The 28000-nt window shown below is 39.2% G+C and overlaps 1 protein-coding gene across 1 annotated transcript; it reads left to right on the forward strand.

Annotated features, from left to right (window-relative positions):
- The first annotated feature begins 4 nt into the window (after window positions 1-4).
- Window positions 5-27992, forward strand: POGLUT1 (protein O-glucosyltransferase 1). Its single transcript, XM_011285936.4, has 11 exons — window positions 5-160; window positions 942-1032; window positions 2134-2277; window positions 11270-11405; window positions 13207-13328; window positions 18912-18971; window positions 20408-20507; window positions 22332-22390; window positions 23423-23590; window positions 24740-24796; window positions 25495-27992. Exons 1-11 carry the CDS (start codon window positions 76-78, stop codon window positions 25649-25651), a joined length of 1179 nt encoding a protein of 392 aa, XP_011284238.3. The 5' UTR covers window positions 5-75; the 3' UTR covers window positions 25652-27992.
- The last annotated feature ends 8 nt before the right edge of the window (window positions 27993-28000 follow it).

Genomic DNA, 28000 nt, shown 5'->3' on the forward strand with positions numbered 1-28000 from the left:
CACCCACGGCCATCTTTGTGCGGGGCCGTGCTTCCGCCGGCACCGCGGCTGGGACTCTGCAGTGGGCTGCGGGTGATGGAGCGGTGGGCGCGCCCGCAGCTCCTGCTGTGGCTGCTGTTGCTATTACTGCCCCCAGTGCTGGGCCGCCAGAAGGAGTCAGGTGGGCTCCGGGCGGGGCCGAGCCTGCCGCTGAGGCTCGGGGTCTGGCGCGGTCCAGAGGTGCTTTCCCGCCCCCCCCCCCCCCCCCCCGGTTCCCTGAGGCGGCGGGAGGCCGGCTGATGCTGTGGCCGCTGGAGGGCTTAGCTGGGCAGAGGGCACGGGGGCGCCTTGGAGCGGAGAGTGAGAACTTCTGGGTGTCTGGCGCTGCTTCTACTGCCTAGGACCCTGGAGAGTAACCTGTTTTTCGGAATTAGGATAGCGAGGTGGAGAGGGAATTCTGTTCACTTACAGCCAGTGTCGCCCGCGCTTGGCTACACTGTTCCTGAAACACACTGGGAAATAATTCATCTCTCTCTCTCTCTCTCTCTCTCTCTCTCTCTCTCTCTCTCTCTCTGCGTGTGTGTGTGTGTGTGTGTGTGGTTCTTAGTGAATTGACGGAGAGATGAAGGGAGAATTAATGTATTTGGCTTTTAATTAATCCTCTTTATAGGGTTCACTTTGATTAGCAAAAGGTGAGAATACGTGTTCCCAGTTTATTCATAGCTATCTGAGTGCCAGGCGTTGAGCTTGGACATTTTCCAATTTCTTGGACACCTGACAGCCCAAGTAGAGGAGCAGACTTGACATGAGTGCTGGAGAGTTATAGAATGAATCCTTCCTGGCGTTTCCTTTTCACCAGTGGAATGGGAAGGGGTGTCAGAAGTTGGTTCGGCATGCCTGCCGGTAGCAAATGAGAATGCTCAGGATATTTTGTTAACTCTCATTTACTTCACTTCTTGAAGGTTCAAAATGGAAAGTATTTATTGACCAAATTAACAGGTCTTTGGAGAATTATGAACCATGTTCAAGTCAAAACTGCAGCTGCTACCATGGGTGAGTTCTTTTCTTTGATGTGTCTTTGAGAGTTTAGTACTTGTCACAAGAATTCCCCTAATATCCCCAAGAGACCTGGATTACAGTAATCAGAGAGCCAAGTACGCCTTGATAAAAGGCAATGTTCCTGTGGTGGGTTTCCTATTTCTAGGGAACAAAAAGGCCCTGGGATAGGAGAAGCCCAGGTGGTCTCAGCAATGCTACTTACTCCTTAGAGTTAGCACACATAGTTGTCTGTGTTCCCCATTGGACTGAAAGCCTCTTGAGGTCAAGGCCAATGTCTTAGTGTTGCATCCCTGGTGCTGGCTCTCAATAAGTACTCAATAAATATTGTCGGAGGAATGAACATATTTATAAATGAGGCTAATCATCAAGTTTCCTGTTGGTTTTTTTTAAAGTGTAAAAATTGTGGCTGAGAGGGTAGTATGGTAGACAGATTACTTTAAAAGCAGTCTTTGGTTCTAGTCACAGATTTCCCACTAATTATCTCTGCGGCAAGTCACTTCTCTGGGTGTCAGATTCCTCATCAGCTAAAAAAACAGGGTCCTTTACCTCCTCGTTTTGTTATTCCATGACTCCTCAAAAAATTAACCTGATGCTTATGATACTTATTAAAATCTATGTATTGAACTTTAAAAGGGATACAAAATACTGTACTTTCCGGTCACTGCTGTCAGGCTGCTAGAGTATGTGTGGTGAATGGGTGCCAGACAGAACAAGGCAGTCAGTCTGAGACCAAGAGCATCAGACAGTGTCAGACTGTAAGGCATAAATCCTATGTTCTGCAGGATTTGGAGAAGGGGAGGTCAGTGGGACTGCAGTCACTGGGAGGACACAGGTGTTGTGTGCCTATTAAAGGTGAATGTGCATCAAGTAAGGAAGGGGCGATCCGGATCCAGAGAGGAAGAAGAGAAATTGACTTGCTTTCTCCTCTTTGTTGTTTTGCTTTAGATTACCTACGGAAAGGTTGCTCATTCCTGTCCTCCATTCTTTCCCTGGCTTACTGTATTTTCTAATACTAAACCTAAACCCATAGATAGGAAGTAGGTGGAATGGTACCACTTTTTGACCTGCTGTCCTTGATGATTCACATTCTTTCAGTGTCATAGAAGAGGATCTAACTCCTTTTCGAGGAGGTATCTCCAGGAAGATGATGGCAGAGGTAGTCAGACGGAAACTGGGGACCCACTATCAGATTATTAAGAACAGATTATACAGAGAAAATGACTGCATGTTCCCCTCGAGGTAAGAGCTATGAGGTAAATATATCTTCTGACCTTCTTATATATGGGCTTATTTGATACTGTTCTTAGAGAGGAGTTAATTAGAGGGCCCCACAGGTGAATCTCTCCTCATATTTCAGAGGGACTGCAAAATAGTGACAAACTCTTCCTGCCTGAGGATTTTTCTTTCCAACTTCTGCCCCCCTTTCTCCTATATTAAAGTCTGTCTCCTCTGTCTTCTTGAGGCTTGGGCACAATCACTGGTTGTACTGGCTATGGTTCTATCCTTCTCATCATCCACCAGATAAGGATGCTGCAGGGCACAGGATGATGAGACCTAGCAGGATTGAGCTGGGCTGAAGAAGGAGAAGGATTGAGTGTTTTTCATGGGTCAAGTATTGTTCTAGATACTGAGTATTTGAAGAAAGGTGGTGGAAAGTCAAGAATAACTGAGGCTGCAGATTACACAGGCTACACTAGCCAGGAATTCAGGTGTGGTGGTTGAGGTAACATATCAGTGGACTGAGGGCTGGGGATGAGCAGGGAGGGTCATGGACTAAGACTGGAAGTTGGACTTAGGTAGCATTACATGTTTATACAACAAATAAGAAACCTCCCTTTTAGGAGTCTTTTTTTTTTTTAACTCAAATCTTTATAAAATTACAAAGTACAAAAATCAGAGGCCATGGTATTCTCAGCCTAAGATCTTTCTAAACAATCTCTATTCTGTCATTAAAAGGAAAGTATATGAGCAGTATTGCAAATAACGTGCATCCGTGTGGACATAAGGAATTATTCTTAATAACAACTTTATTACAAATTACTGCATTTTAATTGTCAAAAATATGTAAAAACAACAACAAAAAAGAAAATAAAGATCACTTAAAATCCCATTACCGTGAAGTAATCACAATTACACTTTTGTTATCAAGTGTTAGGGGTAAATAAGCTGGTAATGGGGAAAATTATTGAAGTATTTTAAACAGACATTTGTTTCAACTTTACAAATTATGAGTATAGAAGAATTTCTAATTTCTACAAATGAGAAAGAAAATATGAATATAGACATTATTAGACTTTGAAGGCTTAACTAATGTTTAATAGTTAGATGAGCAATTTCCAAATGAAATAAAATACTCTCAAAGTTTCTGAAAGGCACATACCTCTCATTCCAGACCTCAGAACATTTTGGTAAGAATCATGAGCTGTTAGAAATGTTCCTAAGGGAGCATAGGACCTTTCATTGACAATAAAATAGTTATATTTCTAATGCATGGGAAGTTCCCTGTCTCAACTACATGCACAACTAAGAAAAGAGAGTTGGGCAAAGAAGAAACAAAATGAAATATTCAGAACCAGTGTCCTTAATGAAATGGATACAGTTGAATAATATCTTTGATTCCCATCTAGCCAAAAACAGTATCTTTCTAGGTCTGGATAATTTTAAATCACCCAGTTGGAGAAGCCCAGATTGCATTTAAAAAACTTTATTGTGAACAAAGTAAAATATAAACTCAGCATTTCAAGGATGAGCTGAGAGATTTTGCTGAGGAACCAGAGCACCATCTAATTAAATGACTGGAGACATGTCATTTCAAAGATGGAGAATAATGATCGGGGCGCCTGGGTGGCGCAGTCGGTTGAGCGTCCGACTTCAGCCAGGTCACGATCTCGCGGTCCGTGAGTTCGAGCCCCGCGTCAGGCTCTGGGCTGATGGCTCAGAGCCTGGAGCCTGTTTCTGATTCTGTGTCTCCCTCTCTCTCTGCCCCTCCCCCGTTCATGCTCTGTCTCTCTCTGTCCCAAAAATAAATAAACGTTGAAAAAAAAATTAAAAAAAAAAGATGGAGAATAATGATATTTTTAAAATAATAGTTTTAGTGAAGTGTGGCTGATATAAGCTGCACATATTTATTTTTTCTATAATTTATTTATTTTTTTATAATTTACATTCAAGTTAGCACATGGTACAACAATGATTTCAGGAGTAGATTCCTTAAACCCCTTACCCATTTAGCCCATCCCCCCTCCCACAACCCCTCCAGCAACCCTCTGTTCTCTATATTTAAGAGTCTCTTATGTTTTATCCCCCTCCCTGTTTTATACTATTTTTGCTTCCCTTTCTTTATGTTCATCTGTTTTGTATCTTAAAGTCCTCATATGAGTGAAGTCATACGATATTTATCTGACTAATTTCACTTACCCTCTATTTCCATCCACATAGTTGCAAATGGCAAGATTTCATTCTTTTTGATTGCCGAGTAATACTCTGTTTTATATATATATACCATATCTTCTTTATCCATTCATCCATCAATGGACATTTGGGCTCTTTCCATACTTTGGCTATTGTTGATAGTGTTGCTATAAACATTGGGGTGCATGTGTCCCTTTGAAACAGCATACCTGTATCCCTTGGATAAATACCTAGTACTGTAGTTCCTGGGTTATAGGGTAGTTCTAGTTTTAATTTTTTGAGGAACCTCCATACTGTTTTCCAGAGTGGCTGCACCAGTTTGCATTCCCACCAGGAGTGCAAAAGAGATCCTCTTTCTCCACATCCTCGCCAACATCTGTTGTTGCCTGAGTTGTTAATGTTAGCCATTCTGACAGGTGTGAGGTGGTATTTCATTGTGGTTTTGATTTGTATTTCCCAGATGATGAGTGATGTTGAGCATTTTTTCATGTGTCGGTTGGCCATCTGGATGTCTTCTTTGGAGAAGTGTCTATTCATGTCTTTTGCCCATTTCTTCACTGGATTATTTGTTTTTTGGGTGTTGGGTTTGGTAAGTTCTCTATAGATTTTGGATACTAACCCTTTATCTGATGTGTCATTTGCAAATATCTTCTCCCATTCTGTCAGTTGCCTATTAGTTTTGCTGATTGTTTCCTTCACTGTGCAGAAGGTTTTTATTTTGATGAGGTCCCAATAGTTTATTTTTGCTTTGGTTTCCCTAAACTGCACATATTTAAAGTATACAACTTGGTAAGTTTTTTGTGTTCATTATCTTTTTAAAAAATTAATTTTTAATTGAAGTATAGTTGATATACAATATTATATTAATTTCAAGTGTACAACATAGTGATTCAACATGTATATTCATCGTAAAATGCTTACCATAATATATGTAGGTACCACCTGTCACCATACAATGTTATTACAATATTACTGACTATATTCCCTATGCTATACTTTTCATCTTCCTGACTTTTTTTATTGAAGTACAGTTGACACACAATGTTACATTAGTAACAGGTGAATAACATAGTGATTCTGGACAATTCTATATGCTATGCCACGCTTGCCACAAGTGTAGTTACTATCTGTAACCATATAACACTATTACAATACCATTGACTGTATTTCCTATGCTGTACCTTTTATCCTCATGACTTATTTATTCCATAGTTGGAAGCCTGTATCTCCTACCCACCTTCATCCATTCTGCCCATCCCCTCACATCTTTCTGCTTTGGCAGCCATCAGTTTGTTCTCTGTATTTATGGGTCTGTTTCTGCTTTTTGTTTGTTTATTCATGTGTTTTGTTTTTTAGATTCCACATGTAAGTGAAATCATAAGGTTTTATTTATTTTTATTTATTAAGGTTTTTTATATATGGTATTTGTCTTTCTCTGTCTGACTTATTTCATTTAGCATAATAACTTCTAAGTCCATCCATGTTGTTGCAAATGGCAAGATCTCATTCTTTTTTATGGCTGAGTAATATTCCATTATATATGTATGTATATATATATGTGTGTGTATATACACACACACACATATATGTATTCATTCATTTAATTACATATATATTCATTCATTCCATTTTATATATATGTACATATATATATTCATTCCATTATATATATTCACTCCATTATATACATGTAGATATATGTATTATATATATATATGTATATATGTATTATATCTTATCGAGTCATCTATCAATGGACACTTAAGTTGCTTCCATATGTAGTATTATAAATAATGCTGCAGTAAACACAAGAGTGTATATATCTTTTCAAATTGGTATTTTTGTTTTCCTTGGGTAAATACTCAGAAGTGAAATTACCAAATCATAGGTATTTCCATTTTTAATTTTTTGAGGAACCTCCATAATGTTTTCCACAGTGGCTACACCAATTTGCATTCCCACCAACAGTGCATGAGGGTTCTCTTCGTGTCCTTTCTTTCCAACAATTATTATTTCTTATTTTTTTAATACTTAAAAAAAATTTTAATGTTTTTTAAATTATTTTTATTTTATTTTTTAATGTTTTATTTTATATAAAATAAAACATAAGAGAGACAGAGCACGAACAGGAGAGGGGCAGAGAGGGAAACACAGAACCCAAAGCAGGCTCCAGGCTCTGAGCTGTCAGCACAGAGCCCGATGCAGGGCTTGAACTCACAAGCAGTGAGATCATGATCTGAGCCGAAGTTGGATGCTCAACCAACTGGGCCACCCAGGTGCCCCAGAAATTTTTTTTATGTTTATTTATTTTTGAGAGACAAAGAGACAGAGCACAAGTAGGGGAGGGCAAGAGAGAGGGGGACACAGAATCTGAAGCAGGCTCAAAGCTCTGAGCTGTCAGCACAGAGCCCGGCACAGGGCTTCAACCCACAAATTGTGAGATCATGACCTGAGCCAAAGTTGGATGCTTAACCAACTGAGCCACCCAGGTGCCCCTAATATTTCTTATCTTTTTGATAATAGCCATTCTGACTGGTGATGATATCTCACTATGGTTCTGATTTGCATTTCCCTGATGATTAGTAATGTTGAGTATCTTTTCATGTGTCTGTTGGACATCTGTACATCTTCTTTGGAAACTGTCTATTCATGTCTATGCCCATTGTTTCATTGGATTATTTGTCTTTTGGTGTTGAGTTGAATGAGTTCTTTATATATTTTTGATATTTACCCTTTACCAGATATTTTGCAAATATCTTCTCCCATTCAGTATGTTGCTTTTTGTTTTGTTGATGGTGTCCTTCACCGTGAAAAAGCTTTTTAGTTTGATGTAGTCCTAATTGCTTATTTTTGCATTTGTTGCCCTTGCCTGAGGAGACAGATCTAAAAAAATATTGCTAAAACCAGTGTCCAAGAGTTTACTGCCTATGTTTTCTTTCAGGAGTTTCATGGTTTCAGGCCTTACACCTAGGTCTTTAATCCATTTTGAGTTTGTTTTTGTATATGGTGTAAGAAGGTGGTCCAGTTTTATTCTTTTGTGTGTAGCTGTCCAGTTTTCCCAACACCATTTATTGAAGAGGTTATTTTTTTCTCCATTGTATATTCTTGTCTCCTCTGTTAAAGATTAAGTGACCATACAAGCATGGGTTTATTTCTAGGCTTTCTATTCTGTTCTGGTGATCTGTGTGCCTATTTTTGTGCCAGTACCATACTGTTTTGATTATTATTGCTTTGTAGTATAGTTTGAAACCTGGGCTTGTGATACCTCCAACTTTGTTCTTCCTTCTCAAGATTGCTTTGGCTATTAAGGGTCTTTTGTGGTTCCATACAAATGTTAGGATTATCTGTCCTCGTTCTGTGAAAAATGATATTGGTATTTTGATAGTGGCATTGAATCTGTAGATTTGGGTAGCATGGATATTTTATCAATATTAATTTTTCCAATCAATGAGCATGGTATATTTTTCCATTGATTTGTGTCATCTTAAATTTCTTCCATCAACGTCTTACAGTTTTCAGAGTACAGGTCTTCTATCTCATTAGTTAAATTTATGACAAGATATTTTATTCCTTTTTTTGGTATTTTATTCTTTTTAATACAATTATAATTTGATAAGTTTTGCTGTATGTATACACCAAGATAATGAATGTATCTGTCACTCCCAAAAATTTCTTTGTGCCTCTTTGCAATCATTCTCTCCTACTCCTCCCTGCCATGCTGTCCTTTTACCCCTATTCTCAGGCATCCACTGATCTGCCTTCTGTCATTATAGATCATTTCCTAGAGTTTTATATAAAAGGAATCATAAATGGCATTATACAGTTTGTGAAAGAGTGCTATTTTAAAAGCTGAACATGAAAGAAAACAAAATGTTTTAGCTGTTAAATGTAAATGTATAGCAACATTATATTTTTTAAACTTCTAACTGTTCTATTTGTTTATTTTATCATCAAAGGACTGTTCCTTGCACATGGTAAAATATTTAGATAACCTGAAAATATGAACAAGGAAATGGAAGTTTCTCTACTACCTTCAACCCCCAAACCTCTAGTCCCTAAGTCCTCCTCTCAAAAGACAACCACGATTACAAGTTTCTTGTATATCCTTCTAGAAATAGTTTATGCATATACAGTTGTCTAGACTCACCAACAAAATAGAACATGTGTATCTTCTGTTCTGCAACTTACTTTTCTTTTTCATATAACATATTTTTAAATTGTTCCTTATGAGTACATAGAGTATATCTCACTATTCCGTGGCTGCATACTGATCCATTGTGTGGATTTCTTTATTCAGCCCTCTATCAAAGGACATTTAAATTATTCTCCACCATTCCCCTTTGAATTTCAACACATGTAAACAATGCTGTGGTGAATTTAAACCTTTGAGTACTCATGTAATTATATCTGCAGGCTCAATTCCTACAAGTAGGATTAGTAGGCCAACTAATGTGTTTTTTAAATCTTGATGAATAGAAGCAGACTGTCTTCCAAAGGAGTTGTGCCTATTTTCTTCTTTTATATACTTTTTCTTTTTTGTTTTGTAAGTAATCTCTACACCCAACATGGGGCTTGAACCCATGACACCCAGTGAGCCAGCCAGCCATCCCAAAGTTGTGCCTATTTTCACTTCCACCACCCTTGTATTACATGCTCAGAATAGACCTCATACTTTCATCAATACTGTGTATTATTGGACTCTGATCTTTGTCAGTCTGATTGGTGAAGACTAGCACCTAGCTTCAACAGCACTTTTTTTTTTTTTTTGTCATAGTGATACTTTGTTTTTAAATTTTTAATTGAGGGGCACCTGGGTGGCTCAGTCGGTTAAGCGTCCAACTTTGGCTCAGGTCACGATCTCATGGTCCATGAGTTCGAGCCCCACATTGGGCTCTGTGCTGACAGCTCAGAGTCTGCAGCCTGCTTCAGATTCTGTGTCTCCCTCTCTCTCTCACCCTCCCCCGTTCATGCTCTGTCTCTCTCTGTCTCAAAAATAAATAAAACATTTAAAAAAATTAAAAAAAATAAATAAATTTTTAATTGAAATATATTTGACATATAATATATACATTTAAGGTACACAACATGTTAATCTGACACATTTATATAATATATGATTACCATTGTAGCACTAATTACATAATTATCCTTTCGTTTTAGTAGTTGGAATAATTAAATTTTGTTTTTTTAGCAAGTTTGATTATAATACAGTATTGTTGTCTATATTCACTATACTGTGCATTAGATCTCTAGGGCATATTCACTACTTGTTGTAAGTTTGTACCCTTAAGCAGCATCTGTCCTGTTCCCCCCATCCCTTGGTGACCACCATTTCATTCTCTGTTTTTACAAGTTTGGGTTTTGGGGAGCAAGGGAGGGGCAGAGGGAGGGAGAGAGAGAGAATCTTAAAGGCTCCACACACAGCATGGAGCTCAATGTAGGGCTCAATCTCATGAACCATGAGATCATGACCTGAGCCAAAATCAAGAGTTGGACGCTTAACCAACTGAGCCACCCAGGTGCTTCTGGGACATTCTTTAATACAGTTGAGCATCTTTTCTTTCGTTTATGAATCATTGATATTTTTTGCAGTTACCTCTCTATATATAAATCAATTTTATGAATCAGTCATTTATATGCTACTGGAAAATTTTGGTCAAACCTTGGAATGTTCCCTCCAGGATAGTGGTGGTCAGGACATCAAGGGATGGGGCAGAAAAGCTAATCTGCCAGTGTATCCTCTCTTTCCAGAGTTCCTCTGAGGATTTCTGGGGAGTCCAGCCAGAAAAGTATACAGGCAAACCTTGTTTTATTTGGCTTCACTTTATTGCCTTTTGCAGATACTGCATTTTTTTAATAAATTGAAGGTTTCTGGCAACCCTGCATCTAACAAGCTTATTGGTGCCATTTTTCCAACAGCATTTGCTCACTTCACATCTCTGGGTCATATTTTGGAACAATTTTCTCAATGTTTCAAACTTTATTATTATTATATTTGTTATGGTGATTTGTGATCAGTAATCACAACTTGCTGAAAGCTCAGATGATTCTTAGCATTTTTTATCAATAAAGTGTCTTTCATTAAGATATGCACATTGTTTTCTTAGACATAATACTATTATTGCACACTTAATAGACCACAGTATAGTATAAATGTAACTTTTATTGTACTTGGGAACCCCAAAATTCTCTTGACTTGCGTTATTGCCATATTTGCTTTATTGTGATGGTCTGGAACCAAACCTACAGTATCTCTCAAGTATGCCTGTATTACAGTCTTTGTGATTGTGTACATAACATTCTTTCTGGCTTGCAAAACTGATTTTGATAGTGCTCTGAAGTATTCAACTCAAAGGCAATAAAAATTTTCCTATCTTTCCTCCTAAATTATGAAACTTAATTATGGTGGATATAAATATAATGTCTTTGTGAGAGGCAAAGCCCTAGGGACACACTTAGAGAATTAGCTTTTTCTGGTTACTATCAAAATTTGTATCTTGCTTCCTAATTAAACTAAAGAGGAAATTTTTAAAAACTAGGGATGAATAGAGGAAAAGTGGTAGGAGTAGCAATAATACATCTTTCAGACTTATGATCTAACTGGAAAACTTCATGAAGTGTTGTAAGCTGGAGCAGTTTAGCTAGGAAAGATGCCTTGCACAATATAAGAGAGTAGAAAAGTCCTTTTAGAAGCATTGCTTTCAGGAAACTTTGCAGAAGGCTGACGATCTGAACACGGGCTTTCAAAGTGTGAATGGGACCATGTCTTGTCCTATAGTAGGCACTGATCTGGTGAATATTTGGTATTTCTGGTTGACAGGTGTAGTGGTGTTGAACACTTTATTTTGGAAGTTATCGGACGCCTCCCTGACATGGAAATGGTGATCAATGTACGAGATTATCCTCAGGTTCCTAAATGGATGGAGCCTGCCATTCCAGTCTTCTCCTTCAGTAAGGTAAGTATAGGGAGAGATGTATGGGGAGATGGGAGGTGTTCCTCTAGAGTATGAGTAGGAGATGATTGTCCTATGACAGAATCTGCTGGGTAATGGTGAGGGTGACGCCTGAGGTCCAGGAATTGGCCTGTGTCCCTCTTAGCTTCACAGTGGCTGAGCAATAAGACTGAGGAAATGGGTAAAAAGATTGCTTAAGTGTCTATAGGTCTAGGGATGAAGGGGAGAGAATAATGGATGCCTAAAGAACTGATAGGACATTGAAGGAAAGGTTTAGAGATCCTACAGAACATAGGGAGAGAGTGGCTCAAAATAGCTCATGGGCTTGGAGTTAGAGAACACCTTCATTCAAAAACTATTTGTTGAACTCCCGTGTGTGTGTGTGTGTGTGTGTGTGTGTGTGTGTGTGTAGTCCTATCTGTCAGTGTATCCCAGGGGCCCAGCATGGCTAACAGTGAAGCTGAAGGTGGTGGATAACTCCACACAGTTTGTGCTGAAGCAGTGCATTGAGGGGATAGGTCTGGGATATCCAAGAGGAATATGTGAGAGGGTGAGCTTTGAGTCTAGTTATGGAGGAATAGGAGTACTAGTTCACACCTGTGGACTTGAAGAATTTGAGATAGTTAATATCTTCTCAGTGCCCAGGTTGTTGCAAATGTGTATTGGAAAGCATGGGCCTTGGTTCCCTTGAGACTAGGTATGGCCACATTTAGGGGTGGGGTAGGAGGGCTAGAAGAGAATGGGTGGAAGATTCTATGGGGGAAGGGAGGGTTTAGGAAAACCCGATGGACTTTGAGAAAAGGAGCACCATCTCTGATGTGGTTTCTCCAAAGAGGGACCTTTTATCCCCACTTTTTCTTTTTTTTTTTCAACGTTTATTTTTATTTTTTGGGACAGAGAGAGACAGAGCATGAACGAGGGAGGGGCAGAGAGAGAGGGAGACACAGAATCGGAAACAGGCTCCAGGCTCCGAGCCATCAGCCCAGAGCCTGACACGGGGCCCGAACTCACGGACCACGAGATCGTGACCTGGCTGAAGTCGGACGCTTAACCGACTGCGCCACCCAGGCGCCCCAATAATTTATTGACCAACCAGGGCGAGCTCAACAGTACCACAGTACCACAGTATTAGATAACACTAATGAACACTTACTGAGTACTTACTATGTACCAAACACTGGTCTAAGTTTTTCACATGTACTAACTCATTTAGTAAGCCCATTAGATAGGTAACATTATTGGTATTATTTCTCCCATCATAAAGATAAAGCAGGCATAGAAAAATTAAGTAACTTGCCTAGAGTTGGAAAGAAGTAGAGTCAGCATTTTGAGTCAGCATTCAAACCCAGATGATCTGTTTCAAGAGCCTCTACCATTTTAACCATTTAATTGTGATTCTTGCTCTCAAAAGATCCATCTAGGAAATAATCAGGAACTGGTAAGACAGTATATACTCCAAATGTAATAGCAGTTAAAAGATAAGAGAGCTGTGTGATGATTCAGAGTTAGGTATTTTGTTTCCTTAAACTAAAAACCCTCACAAATAGAACTTTGGGTAACTGGAAAAGTTGACCTTTAATGAGATTTTAAATTCTGGGATTCAGTGAGCCCATGATTTTTAACCCACGGTCATTTTTCTCTTTTAATGTCTAGAGTCCAGACTTTGCAGACAAAGGAAAATATATTTTTGGCAATTTAATACTAGAGCAAGACTTTTGTCCAGATACTGTGGCATGACTGTAGTTTAATTCTTCTCTCTCTGTTCTGAGACTGATGTAGAACAACCTTTCTGTTTCTGTTGAAGACATCAGAGTACCATGATATCATGTATCCTGCTTGGACATTTTGGGAAGGGGGGCCTGCTGTTTGGCCAATTTATCCTACAGGTCTTGGACGGTGGGACCTCTTCAGAGAAGATCTGGTAAGGTACGTCCTTTAGAGAGGTTTTATTTGTCCTTCTTTGTAGGTCTTCTTGAAATAAACTAATGTTTAAGTTAAAAACAAAAGAAAAACTATAGCATAAGCAATTTTGTGTGTGTATAAAATATTTACCCATCCATAGGAAAAGAGCAGAGCCTATCCTAAAGTATCAGTAATGCCTTTGGGGAAAGGAATATAGGAGCCTTTTCTTTTCTTCTTTAAATTTTTCTGTATTTTTAAGATTCTCCAAATAAGAGTGAATTACTTTCATAATTTGAAAAAAGTGAATGACCATGTTGTGGGGGAGAATAGAAAATTACTAGGAGGAACATAAATGTACTTTATAACTTAGATCTAAGTCCTTAAGATGGAGATGGGGAGGACATATTGTCCCATAATTATCTCAAGTACAAACTTATTCCAGATTCTCCTGATTCACGACTGAGACATGCTTGGGCTGTTGAGTCTATCTGATGTCATTTCAGAATTTAGATTGTCCATGTCATCCAAGCTATAGGTATTTCTTACCTAGCTACATTTTGCATTTATGATTTTTTTTTGATTTTTTTTTCCAACGTTTATTTATTTTTGGGGGGACAGAGAGAGACAGAGCATGAACGGGGGAGGGGCAGAGAGAGAGGGAGACACAGAATCGGAAGCAGGCTCCAGGCTCTGAGCCATCAGCCCAGAGCCCGACGCGGGGCTCGAACTCATGGACCGCGAGATCGTGACCTGAGCTGAAGTCGGACGCTTAACCGACTGCGCCACCCAGGCGCTCCTGCATTTATGATTTAAACAACATTGATACCTAATTAGAAAACTTCTAGAAGAAATACAGTCTTTATAGGTCCTCTCTCAGGTCCATTGAGGAAGCAAAAATTTAATTTAACTTCATTTACACAAATATCTATCACCTGTACCATGTGTGGCTGGAGATTCAAAGGGGGTGAAAAGAATGTCCCTTTTCTAAAGAAACACATAGGGCTGAAGTCCTCAATGGCGGTTAGAGCCACCAGGTAAAAAATGAGTCTGTTATCTGGTAGGTGTACTTTGAAAATGATTTTGTAAAATACCTTGGTCTCATACTTCACAGAACTAGAACTGGAAATTGTCCTTTCCAACTCTTTATTTCAGGGGTTGAGTGACTTGGTCAACGTCAGGAACCAATCTAGGCCTGAAGTCCTGGTATCCAAGTGCATTATCTTCTCCACATTACCAATTAACCTTACCCATCCTCTCCAGAGGGAAAAATAACAAGTTTTTTAACCTGTTTTTCTTCAAGTTATTCTTGGCTTTAGTTATCTAATCCTTTTTTTTCTTTTCAGGTACTTGCAAATACACTTTTTACACCCTTCTTTTTTGTAGCTCTTTTTCTACTGCTATCCATCTACTTTGTTTTTTCTCTTTTCTTCCTTTCTTTCTTTTCTTTTCTTTTTTCTTTCTTTCTTTCTTTTTCTTTCTTTCTTTCTTTCTTTCTTCTTTCTCTTTCTTTCTTTCTTTCTTTCTTTCTTTTTTCTTTCTTTCTTTCTTTCTTTCTTTCTTTCTTTCTTTCTTTCTTTCTTTCTTTCTTTCTAGAGACAGAGAGAGAGAGAACAATCAGGGAAGGGGTTGAGTGAGAAGGAGAGAGAGAATCTCAAGGAGGCTCCATGCTCAGTGTAGAGCCCCATGCAGGGCTCGATCTTACAACTGTGAGATCATGACTTGAGCCGAAATTGAGTCGGACACTTAATCAACTGAGCCATCCAGGCACCCTACTTTGTTTTTTAAATCTTTAAAAACAACCTTTTTTTCTGATTATGAAACCTATATATGCTCATAAAAATAAAGAAGTATGTCTAACATCGGCATCTTTTCCCCCCACTTCTTAGTGTGTTTTAGGGATCTTTCCATGTCAGTACATATGAAACTACCTCATTATTTTTATTAGTTACATGGTATTCCGTTGCATGGATAATAATTTACCTCATTATTTTCTATGATAGACTTTTAGGCTATGTGTAATATATGCATAATTTCTTGTTTTCTGGACTATTTGAGAGTAAGTTGCATACCTTATGACCCTGTACATCCTAATACTTTAGTGTGTATTTCCTAATAGCAAGGATATTCTCCTTTATAACCATGCTGCAATTATCAAATTCAGGAAACAATATTGGTACAACACTTAATTATCCCAATAACGTCCTATATGGCACATTCTACCTCCAGTACAGGATACAATCTAGGCTCCTGTGTTGCATTTAGTTATTATTTCTGTTTAGTCTCCTGTAATCTGGAACAGCTCTTCAGTCTGTCTTTCTCTTTCATAACACTGACATTTCGAAGAATACAGGCCACATACATTATAGAATGTTCTTCAGTTTAGTTTTGTCTATTCCTCATGATTAGATTCAGCTTATGCATTGCTGGCCTTAATACTTACCTAAGTGATTTTTGCATCCATCTATAACTCTTCTTTTTTTTTTTTTTAATGTTTATTTATTTATTTTGAGAGAGGCAGAGTGTGTGGGGGAGGGACTGAGAGAAAGGGAAAGAGAATCTGGGCTCTGTGCTGACAGAGCTCAGTCTCACAAACTGTGAGATCATGACCTGAGATGAAATCCAGAGGTGGATGCTTAACCAACTGAGCCACCCAGGTTCCCCCATCCTTAACTCTTTAGAGATATTAATTTTGATCACCTAGTCAAGGTGTTACCAGTTCCTCCACTACGTACTCTTTTTCCTCCCTTGAAAACCACTAAGCTTATTTTAGGGAGATAGATTATGTTTTAAAATCTAAACTTACAAGAACATATTTTTCTTTTGATATCGTCCCCTCTTATTCTTCAGGTGAATTTATTCTTGATTGCAGAATTGTAATTTAAAAAAAGATTTTTTTATACATCTATTTGTTTTTGATAGAGACAGAGCACAAGTGGGGGAGGGGCAGAGAGAGAAGGAGACACAGAATCCGAAGCAGGCTTCAGGCTTTGAGCTGTCAGCACAGAGCCCGATGTGGGGCTCGAACTCACAAACCGTGAGATCATGACCTGAGCCAAAGTCAGACGCTTAACCGACTGAGCCGCCCAGGTGCCCCCAGAATTATAATTTTATATTTTAGAGCCCTCCATTCAAAAGCTCTAGCTATGTGATTTCACTTCTTACTTTGAAACTTTAAAAATCTCCTTGTTTATCTGCATTGATGTCTGCCTGCTATTTTTTCTAATCTTTTGGGAGTTTGTCCCTATTGACTTACTTTTCACTCCGTAGAAGAATTGACTGTTTCTGTATTTTAAAGATTTATGTCTCTACTGTCATAGGAGGTAGGGAGGATGGTTATAAAAGAGGTCTGGGGCAGCCCCAGGCTGTGTTGGCCACTTTTAGCACTTGCCTGGGGAAAAAAGTCCTAACATAGGTCTTTTGAGGGTAAGTAGGTGGGTAGAAAGAATGAGGGAGAGAGAAAACAGAGATGGTACAAGTCTGTGTATATTAAATACAGTTTTCCCAGGGACCAAGGAAATTTATACTCAGAATTTCAGTATAAATTGATACTTTTTTAGTTGGGTGGTTTGGCAATGTATATCAAAATATAAAATGTATATATCTTTGACCCAGCCATTTCACTTCTAGAATTTATCCCAAAGAGTTAATTGGACAAGTATGTAAAGGTAGGTACACAAAGATATTCACTACAGTATTGTTTCTTAAAGCAAAGAGTTAGACACTACCTAAAAGCCCATGAATAAGTAATGAAGTGAATTATGGCATGGCTATAAAATGGAATGTTGTGCCTGAATGCAAAGTAAAGGTAGCATAGGGCTTAAAAACAGGGACTCTGGGTTTATACTCTGGCTCTTATCAGCTGTGTGACTCTGGGCAAACTGCTTACCCTCTCAAGAGCCTCAGCTGTAAATTAGGGATAACAAAACCACCTCAAGCATTGTGAGAATGGGTATATATATAATATATAATATATAATATATAATATATAATATATAATATATAATATATAATATATAATATATAATATATATAAAATATCTGCGTTATATAGAGCAAGGTTTCTCAATATTGGTAGTATTGACATTTTGGATAGGATCATTCTTTGTTGCAGGGGTCTGTCCTATGCATAACTATCCTGTCCTTGCAGGATAGTTAGCAGCACCCCATTAGTGTCTTAATGACACTAAATGCCAGTAGCAGTCCCCCAGTAGTGACAATCAAAAATGTCTATAGTCATGGCCAAATGTCTTCTGGGGGAACGGGGCAAAGTCACCAATTGAGAACCACTGATATGGAGACTTGATTGGAAGGAAATTCTTCACTGAGACGTTAAATTGGTAAAAATGGTTATCTACAGGCAGGAGGGTTCCAGATGATTTTTCTACTTTTATTTTATGCTTTTCCATTAGAATTTTATATAGGGGCTCCTGGGTGGCTCAGTCGGTAAGGGTCCAACTCTTGGTTTCAGCTCAGGTCATGATCTCATGGTTCGTGGGATCAAACCCCATGTTGGGTCTGTGCTAACAGTGCAGAGCCCACTTGGGATTCTCTCTCTCTCTCTCTGCTCCTCCTCTACTCACATCCCCCCCCAAAATAAATAAAATAAACTTAAAAAAGAATTTTATATAATGAGCATATACCATATTTCCAGTAAAAAACAAAAACCCAGTAAACAAAAATAACCCAGTGGTATAGCATTTATGTTTCGGTGGGAGGGAGTATGGGGCACAATGAGAGATAGTTTTGGCTTTGGATTGTAGAATCAGGAAAAGATGGTATAGCAAGGAAAACCTATGAGATAGGCCACGAAAATGAGCAATGCTCTCAGCTGAGAGAAGCTGAGTAATGTGACATTTATGTCTTTAAAAGTATTTCTACCTAAAAAGTTTATATCCTAAGTCTCTCCATTATGGTAAATAGTCCAGCAATCCCTCATTAACTCCAATTCAGCTGTCCCCCTCATTTCTCAGAGGAAGACACCATGCAACCCTGTGCAGGGCCCCTACAAAGGAAGTTAAAAATGCTGCATCTGTGAACTAGCAGCTTCAGCAAGAAAAGCTGGTCATGGTAGTATGTACTGAGACCTGAGTTTCAGGGACTTTGTTTCATGGAGCACTTAGGACAGTTTCAAGAATACAGGGTGCTTTGCAATATCAGACACGTTTCTAAAGATGCTGCCTATGCATCCAAAACACGAGGTCAAGGAGTGATTTGTTTTCTTGCCCTTAATTCAATTTCTGATATTTTCTGCAGGTCTCTTTGCCTATTAAGTTTATCAATAGCACCACTCTACATAAAGCAGAGAAGAAATCCTGATTGTATGCATTAAATAGCTCTAAACATGTCATTTAGGGGCTGGGAACTTTTCTTTCAATGTTGTTAACTTATTAACGGAGGAACAGATTGTAGATATTATTGGCTAGCATTTCCAAAGGAATGAAGCAACAACAAAGGGAAATGCAATGTCATTGAGGGCTCTTTCTTTTGAAAGCCTCGGTCAGACTTAATGAAAAATGTAAAGCTCTGAACTAATCTTCAGAAGTGGTTAAAACACGTCCTCATTTGGTTAAGAGAAAAACATAGAAACTAACTGAAATCTATTTTTAGGTCAGCAGCACAGTGGCCATGGAAGAAGAAAAACTCTACAGCATATTTCCGAGGATCAAGGTGACTATATTTTCTGGCATTTTACAAAGACATTTGTAAAATATAAGCAATTTTGAGGGTGTGAAGATCTCTAGTTCAAAGAGAAAACTAAGATAACTAAGAAATAAATGTAGAAGCACAGAATTTTAGACAGAGAATTTAAATTTTTTGCCCAAATCACTCTTAGTTGAATTGGAATTGAAAGAAGTAAGGTTCATTCATTTATTCATTGAATAGGTATTTAGAGTGCCATGAGTATATTAGGCATTGAGTGTATGTTGAAGAGAACCGCTGAGTTGTCCTCTTGCCTAAGAGATTATAGTGTCCTATGGGTAGCTTCTGACCTGGACCTCTTCTAGTCACTGTGCTAGTTAATGGCGGATCAGGAACCATCACCAGATCTCCTGACTCCTTTTTCCATGAGGCCATGTGGCTGCCAAATAATGGTGGAGACCACAGACTGAGACTGATGAAAATGGAAAGGGAAGCAGGGAAGAAAGGGAGGAGGGAAAGGGAAATGTTGGTCAAGGACCCTCTCCATGTTACTCAGACCCACATCCCCAGTGCCAAGAACAGTACCTGCCATGTAGATACATGAAGACCATCTGTTGTATAGATGAACAGAACAGGGACCGTGAAAGGAGGAGGGTCTTGTCATTTTCCTGGTGAGTCCTTGTTGGAGACCATACCCTCTATTGAGGCAGTGAACTTGAGAATGTAGATAGGCCCAGTAGCCACTGCTTACTGGTCCTTATCAACTTCTCTTGATTCTCAGATCTTGAGATCACAGCTTCTTAACTTGGGATCCATGTGTGGACTTGAAGAGTTCTAGGACTTCCTATAAATTATATGGGATATGTCCGCTTTTCTAGAGAGTGGGTCCATGGCAGGTCGGGGCAGGGGGGGGGGGTGGGGGCGGGAGAGGTGTCCAGGACCTCTCAAATGTCAGGACCATCTCCTACTTGGACCATAACTAGGACTTTTTCTACAGGTTTTAGCCCTTTAGTTTTCTTTTTAATTTAAATATTACACTGGACTTTACGAAATACACACAACAAAGGTCATGTAGCTATTTTGGTGAGGGGTGATTACCTAGTCACACAGCTGTGAGTACTAGTGATTATAGACGCTACATGAGCCATCCTAAAAGGGAACTCATTCCCTGGGATATGCCTGTAGAGTTCAGAACAACATCCTCTTAAAGACTAGATGTAAGCAAAGAAGGGCCCAATACTCCCCATCTCTGAAGGGTAAACAGCCAGGAAAACAGGCAGGAACACCTATATGCACAGGGCCCAGTACCCCCCCACCCCCACCCCCACCTCTGCTGTAACCAGTAAGTTATCCATCTATGTGTACAGTCATTGCATTGGGTCCAATTACAGCTTACTTTTTAGAGATTGGGAACAGTATTATGGTGGAGGACACATGTTTTATGTCATATGCTTCTTTTATAGGACAAGTCCAGAACGGGATCCTCTCATTCTTCTATCTCGGAAAAACCCAAAACTTGTTGATGCAGAATACACCAAAAACCAAGCCTGGAAATCTATGAAAGTAATCACAATTGTCTGAATAGAACCATAGCAGTGAACATTCTCACTCAAAGAACATTGTCACCTGGGTAGAATTCCAGATCAGGTTTCCTCTTAGTGATAGATGAATGTAGAGAAAGATCCACAAACTAGTATTAGCATATATGTAAATTATTCTTTCAAACTCACATTGCTTTTCTGGGCCATATTATGAGTAGTAGTTTTGGTTTTGTTTTGTTGTTTTGTTGTTGTTGTTTTTGTTTTGTTCTTTTTTTTTTTTTACTACTTTTAAGGTTTAAACCAGAGGACACAAACTTTTTATGGAAAGGGCCAAATGGTAAATATTTTAGGCTTTGTGGATTGTATGGTCTTGTTGTAGTTACTCAACTCTGCCATCACAGTGTGAAAGCAGCCACAGACAGTATGTAAATGAATGAGCCTGGCTGTGTTCTAGTAAAACTATTTATGGCATGGAAATTTGAATTTCATGTAATTTTCACATGTCATAAATACTCTTCTTTGGGTATTTTTCAAGCATTTGAAATGTAAAGATATTCTTAATTGAAATGTAAAGATATTCTTAATTTATTTACAACTCTCCAAGTGATTCTAAGGCAATGCCAGCAATGACTGGCTCCTTCAGGTTGGAGTTCATCTCTGTCTTCTATGACTTCTTGCCTTATTCAAAGAACTTTAAACCCTAAATGTCCTCATTTGAAATTTTCAAATGCCATATGAGGATGATATGAAAAGAAGTTTTAAACTTCTTGTGGGAAAACTAAGTGCATCTGAGATGTAATATATGATAGTTGTAATCAAACAGGAGCAAATGAAGTCTAACAAACTTTGTTGAAAAATAAAAATATGGGGGCGCCTGGGTGGCTCAGTCGGTTAAGTGTCCGACTTCGGCTCAGGTCATGATCTCACGGTCCGTGAGTTCGAGCCCCGCGTCGGGCTCTGTGCTGACGGCTCAGAGCCTGGAGCCTGTTTCAGATTCTGTGTCTCCCTCTCTCTCTGACCCTCCCCCGTTCATGCTCTGTCTCTCTCTGTCTCAAAAATAAAAAATAAATAAACATTTAAAAATTAAAACAAAAAAAAAGAAAAAGAAAAATATGAAAAGTGTATCCATTCAGCACAGCCTCTACTGTGGGATGCTGCAAAAGCAAACAAGACTTGTTTCCCTCATCAAAGTGTTTGCCATCTTCTAAGGTAGCTGGAATATAAATGGGGGTCTCAAACTCAGATGCCCCAGGAGGCCACAGGAGTGAGCAGGAGAGAGAGCTAAAGGTCTGGTCAACGCCGCCAAGGGAATAGGAGCTCAGTTTACCAGACCTTCCTTTTATGTTTTACAAGAAAAGTTGGAAATCGGGGTTTTTGGAAGAAATATATTTACCACCTGTAAATGTTGGCAATGGTTTGAATTTTTATTTTTAAATACTTTCCATCCCCAACAAAATCTGTGTGTGGGTTTTACCTCTGAGCCCACCAGCCACCACCTGTACCTTCGTATATGTATACTTTACACAGAGTGAAATGGGCTGTAGGTTAGGATCTCTGAGTTCAGAGAAGGATCCACATGGCTCTGGGAGCTTAAGCTCTAAAATCAGACAGGCCCAGGTTAAAACCCTTGCTCCTCTACATAGGGCCACGTGACCCTGAGCAAGTCTCAACTTTTCGAGACCATGGCTTCTTCATGTATAAAATGGGATAATAATTCCTCTGAATGTGTTTATTCAGGACAATGAAATGAGGTTGTGTTGATGGAATGCTTAACTATGTTTGCTGCATACTGCTTTTCAATAAATACTACCACTCTCAATACTAATAACTTCCTTTTCGCTTAAAGGACACCTTGGGGAAGCCAGCTGCTAAGGATGTCCATCTTGTGGATCACTGCAAATACAAGTAAGACTTCTAGGACTCCTGACTCTTGGTTTCCCTATTACATTTGGAATAGCTTCACTTTGGGAGAGAACTTTAATACTAGGTCCAACTGGGGTTTATGAAAGTCCTATTAATTCATCTGGTTGTTGTTTAATGAGAACATGCTGTGTGTACAGGGTTCTCACCTGAGTTCTATGGGAACTGCAGAGACCCTAAAAAATGGTCCCTGCCTCCATAGACCTTTCTGCTAACAACCAAAGTGATGGGATTCCTTCTCTCTACACCCCATCCAACCAATAGGTAAAGTTAAAGTATTTATCAGATTAATAAAAGTTTACATTTCAAAATGAATAAAGCATATGTAACTAAAATGTTAGAATTCAATGCCAGGACTAAGGATTAGGTGAACAAGTAAAACCAGGTCAGGAGGAGGAAGTAGGGGGATTCAGAGAGGTGAATGCTGATTACACTGCATAGTGTGAACTCTAGGGTAGAAGCAACTCTAGTTGGAGACAGGGGTGCATGCATGAGAAATGCTGAAAAGACCATCTTCTTTTCTAAGATAGCTTTTTTCCAGGGGGCATTTCTTTGAAGATTGATTAGGTATACCTGGTTTTCTTCTCCAGAATTCAGAAGAGGAATTCTGTTCAGAAGGGGAACAGCAGGTGCTTTTGGTGGGGTACCCCAGGGGAAAAACAAGGCTTTGGGGAGCCATGACTCACTAGAGACATTAGGCCCAGGAAAGCTCATAGGAAAGGGTAAGGTACTCTCTCCATCTGAGCCTTACATCTCTCTATCTAGACCCAGTTTATGGCCCTCTCTAGGTCTGTCTGGAGAAAGAATCCTCTTTTCTCCCCCACCTGACATTCCCTGAAACAGCCAGTAGCCCCTGGAAACCCACAGGGACATGCAGATGTGTCCTTGAAACCTGAAAATAGGAAGGGCAGGGAGAGGGGTCATAAAAGGAGAGATGGGGAGGAGGGAATAAGAAAAAGATCCTATTTGTGGTAGCAGGTGTATAGTATTGAATATATTTTGCTCTTTCTTTCCCAGGTATCTGTTTAATTTTCGAGGTGTAGCCGCAAGTTTCCGGTTCAAACACCTCTTCCTGTGTGGTTCCCTTGTTTTCCATGTTGGTGATGAGTGGCTTGAATTCTTCTATCCACAACTGAAGCCATGGGTTCACTATATCCCAGTCAAAACAGATCTCTCCAATGTCCAGTGAGTGGCTCTCCCCAAGCAGAGTGCCTAATGACTCCCCAATCTGCCTCTAAGTCCCCAGCCATTTAAGGCATTTACTACTGATGACTTTTTCCCTTGAAAGTTTTTTTTTTATATAAATTTTTCAATGTTTATTTACTTTTGAGAGAGAGACTGAGAGACAGAGAGCAAGCAAAGGATGGGCAGAGAGAGAGGGAGACACAGAATCCGAAGTAAGCTCCCAGTTCTGAGCTGTCAGCACAGAGCCCGACGAGGGGCTCAAACTCACAGACCGTGAGATCGTGACCTGAGCTGAAGGCAGATGCTTAACTCACTAAGCCACCCAGGAGCCCTGAAAGCTTTTTTTTCTATGTGGTTTGTATATACAGTGCTACCAGTCAACTAGGCTATATGTGAGATTTAATCTGAAAAAGCGCTCTAATGCTAGTTTGAAATGTAACGTTCAGGCAGTCCACAGTAGAAAAGTGCTTATCTCTCAAAGACTAAAGATAGGGATATTAGATGTTGTTATATTATCAAAGAGACTTTCAGATACGTGAGAACTGACCCCACTGAAGCTGAGGCCAATTTTCTCACATGATGGGAGGAACGAGGAAGAGATATGGAAAGGGCCCAGAAACATGAGACCAGGGCCCTCTTCTAGGGGCTACAGCAAGAGACAGGAGGGTAATTTTTTTTCACTATTGATTTTTGATGTGTATCATTGAATATTTCTCTATTTTCTCAAGTATGTCCCAAATCTACAACAGGTTGCCTTTAGCCTGTGTGGGGGCTTTTGTTGTTGTTGTTGTTGTTTTTGTCCTATAAGGACCCAAATGTCTTTGCTTTAGAAAAGAAACAGGGACACCTGGGAGGCTCAGTTGGTTGAGAGTTCAACTTTGGTTCAGGTCGTGATGTGGTGGTTTGTGAGTTTGAGCCCCACATTGGGCTTGCTGCTGTCAGTGCAGAGCCCGCTTCAGATCCTCTGTTCTCCTCTCTCTGCCCCTCCCCTACATGTATGCTCTCAAAAATAAATAAAACATTTTAAAAAATGAGGTAAAATAAAAAAGAAATAATCAATTATCTACCTATCTAGAGATTAACCATAGACCTCAGTCTGTGGTCTTTCTTAGCTCAGTGTATAGAGACTAATGATTCTTTCCATTTTAGGGAGCTGTTGCATTTTGTAAAAGCAAATGATGACATGGCTCAAGAAATTGCTGAAAGGTAAGTTCTATTCATTTTTCCTTATCTATTATACTTTATCATCCCCAACTAAAGTCACATGACTATTGTTATCATGGTGATATCTGGATTTCGTTCTCATTCTACAGAGATAATCAGAATTAAAACTTACTGGGGGGGCGGGCGCCTGGGTGGCTCAGTCAGTTGAGCATCTGACTTTGGCTTGGGTCAGGATCTCACAGTTTGTGGGGTCAAGTCCTGCATCGGTCTCTGTGCTGACAGCTCAGAGCCTGGAGCTTGCTTTGGATTCTGTGTCTCCCTTTCTCTCTGCCCCTCCCCTGCTCACACTCTGTCTCACTCAGTCTCTCAAAAATAAGTAACCGTTAAAAAAAAAAAATTAAAAAAAAAAAAAACAAAAAACTTTCCAGAGGGAACACACACATTCACATATGTCCCAAGCCCATCCTTTATAGAAGCAGACTGAAATCTTTCAGGTAATTAAACAAGTACAGAATTTCTGAGAATTCACTCTTTATGTTTATTTTTAAGGAAAAAAGTTAAGTTCTATTGCTAAGTGCATGTGTGTGGATATGATGGCTATAGGGTTGGCTCTGCAGATCAAAAGAGTTAATTCATATAAAGCATCTGAATAGGACTTGGCACAAGGTAAGCACTTAGATGTAAGCTATTAGTATTATTAAATGCTGTGCTTTAAGTGTTCTTATTAATCTCGTCTCTAGGGGAAGCCAGTTTATTATGAACCACTTGCAGATGGATGACATCACCTGTTACTGGGAGAACCTGTTGACTGAATACTCTAAATTCCTGTCCTATAATGTAACAAGAAGGAAAGGCTATGATCAGATTATTCCTAAAATTTTGAAAACTGAACTCTAGGCATCATCATTGGACCACAGTCCTCTCTGGCAGCAGCTCTCAGATATCCTGTGGTGAGAAGCTTACCATGAGCGTGGCACCTCTACCTTGAATACTGTTATCAAGCCAAATACCTGGTTTTCCTTATCATGCTGCACCCAGACAACTGAGAAAGATCAAAAATGTGTATAATATGGACTCGGAGCAGCTCAACGCTTTGGCTGAATAAGGACCAGAAATCATGAGATTTGGGTGTTGGACCCAATTCCACCTTTCATTTTCTTAAGACCAATCACAGCTTGTGCCTCAGATCATCCATACATGTATGTCCATCACTGTGAAACCAACTATGTCCGTCAGAGGATACTTTGTCCCATCATTTGGAGCAGAAAACTAATCGTTTGGAACTAGTATAACTCATCTCTGCAGTTCAGTTATTCTAGGCTAATCTTGGTCACTGTATTTTTATGTAGGAAGCCCTATGGGGCTAGTGAAAACCACTTGGGGATCATTTCCTGAAAGGTCTAAGGAAGCAGTAGTTGTGCCATGCAATGATGTGGCAGTTCTCTTTTGTAAAAGCATAAGCTTTTTGGTACTCAGGAGGTTTCTATAATGCCACAGAGAAAGGGGCCAATTGCATGAGTAATTATTGCAATTGGATTTCAAGTTCCCCTTTTTTGTGCCTTCACACACTACTTCTTTTTATGGTCTCTATTTAAAAAAAAGACAAAAACCTCTTAATAAATTTAGAAAGTAGTCCTCACTTTTTAAAGGAACTGTGCACAAAACAGCAAATTTTCCTCACTCCTTACACACCCTTAATATTTTTCCTCTTTAAATTGGCAGCAGTGTCCACAGCCGCAAGGGCATGCAGGGACCTCAAGGTGTCTTCATCTATGAAATGTTATTGGGGTTTAGATCATCCAAGTTGAGCACTTACTCATGTAGGAAATATTTCAGTGCAAATCCATGTTGGAGTGCCTCTTTTTCCCTTTTTTCCCTTTTTGAAAAACACATTTGGATAGTGGTTTAATCTCTCAGGATGCTCTCCCTTTTATAGTCAAAAGTGAAGAAAAATTTTTAGATGAAAACCCATAGTTTGATGACTCAGAACCATTCTGTCCCTTTGGCTCAACTTTTCCACATTAAATCTGCTCTTTTCCTTTGCTTCTTAAGAACTGTTCCGTATATTAGTTTGTTTCAAAATTAGTAAATGTGAGGTTCAGTCATATAAAATCAGGGATTTTATTCCATTAGTGAGGAAAGTATTTGGCTTTTTTAAAATAATTTTTTTTAACATTTATTTATTATTGAGAGACAGACACAGAGCATGAGCAGGGGAGGGGCAGAGAGAGGGGGAGACACAAAATCTAAAGCAGGCTCCAGGCTCTGCGCTGTCAGCACAGAGCTTGACACGGGGCTCAAACTCACAAACCACGAGATCATGACCTGAGCCGAAGTTGGATGCTTAACCAACTGAGCCACCCAGGTGCCGCAAGTATTTGGCTTTTTAAACTCCCTTCCATAAATGTTTAAGTCTAAGGACCTTCTTAGAGGAGGAGTTGAATATCCTTGGTAAGATCATTGCATAGAATAAGGCAGACATTGAAAGTTAGATGTTTTGTTTCTGAGCATTAAAAATTCATGGGGACCATGTCCTTAGGTGCTAGAAGTCTAACGATAAGCAGTCTGGATTTCTGTGTTGTACAGTGGTGTTGCCTTGTCAGTATGAGGTCCCAGTAGATGTTATCTTTCTCTGTTTTAATTTTCCTGTCACTAAACTAGAAACAGAATTTTCTCTTCTTTGAATGAAGAGCTGAAACTGCATTTCCCTGTGAATTTCCCATTTTGCTTCAAGTTCCAGCTCAAGCATCCTGTCTCTGGATCCTTTCTTTCATTCCATTAGGCAGTTAGGGGCTATGATAAAACTTAGCTCATGCCTGTGTTATATATCACATTACACTGTAGTTATTTGACTATTTCTGCTACTGTTCTGTAGGCTTCTTGATGGGTGTGAATCATGTTTTATTCATCTTGAGGTGTCCATTATCCAGTACAGTGCCTCACACAGTAGATACTAAAGAATCATTGAAAGGAAGAATGGATGGATGGATGGAGACAGTTGACTTAACTAGATCCTATTTACAGATTGACTAGCCATTTGCTCCTAAGGGGAACTGGATAAGACTGTAAGAGTTGGATCAATGCAGATTCTCATCTGCCCTTTGAATAGTCAATAAGGGAATCTTTGTATTTAAATTCAGCAAATGTTATTCAGATTTTATACTTATCTGTTTACCTCAGTATAGGTGATATGAGGATGGTGTGTAACAATATGAAAAATATATGTTTTTGAAAATAATTTTTATC

Source organism: Felis catus, chromosome C2 (assembly GCF_018350175.1).
Source record: "Felis catus isolate Fca126 chromosome C2, F.catus_Fca126_mat1.0, whole genome shotgun sequence".
NCBI classification, from domain to species: domain Eukaryota; kingdom Metazoa; phylum Chordata; class Mammalia; order Carnivora; family Felidae; genus Felis; species Felis catus.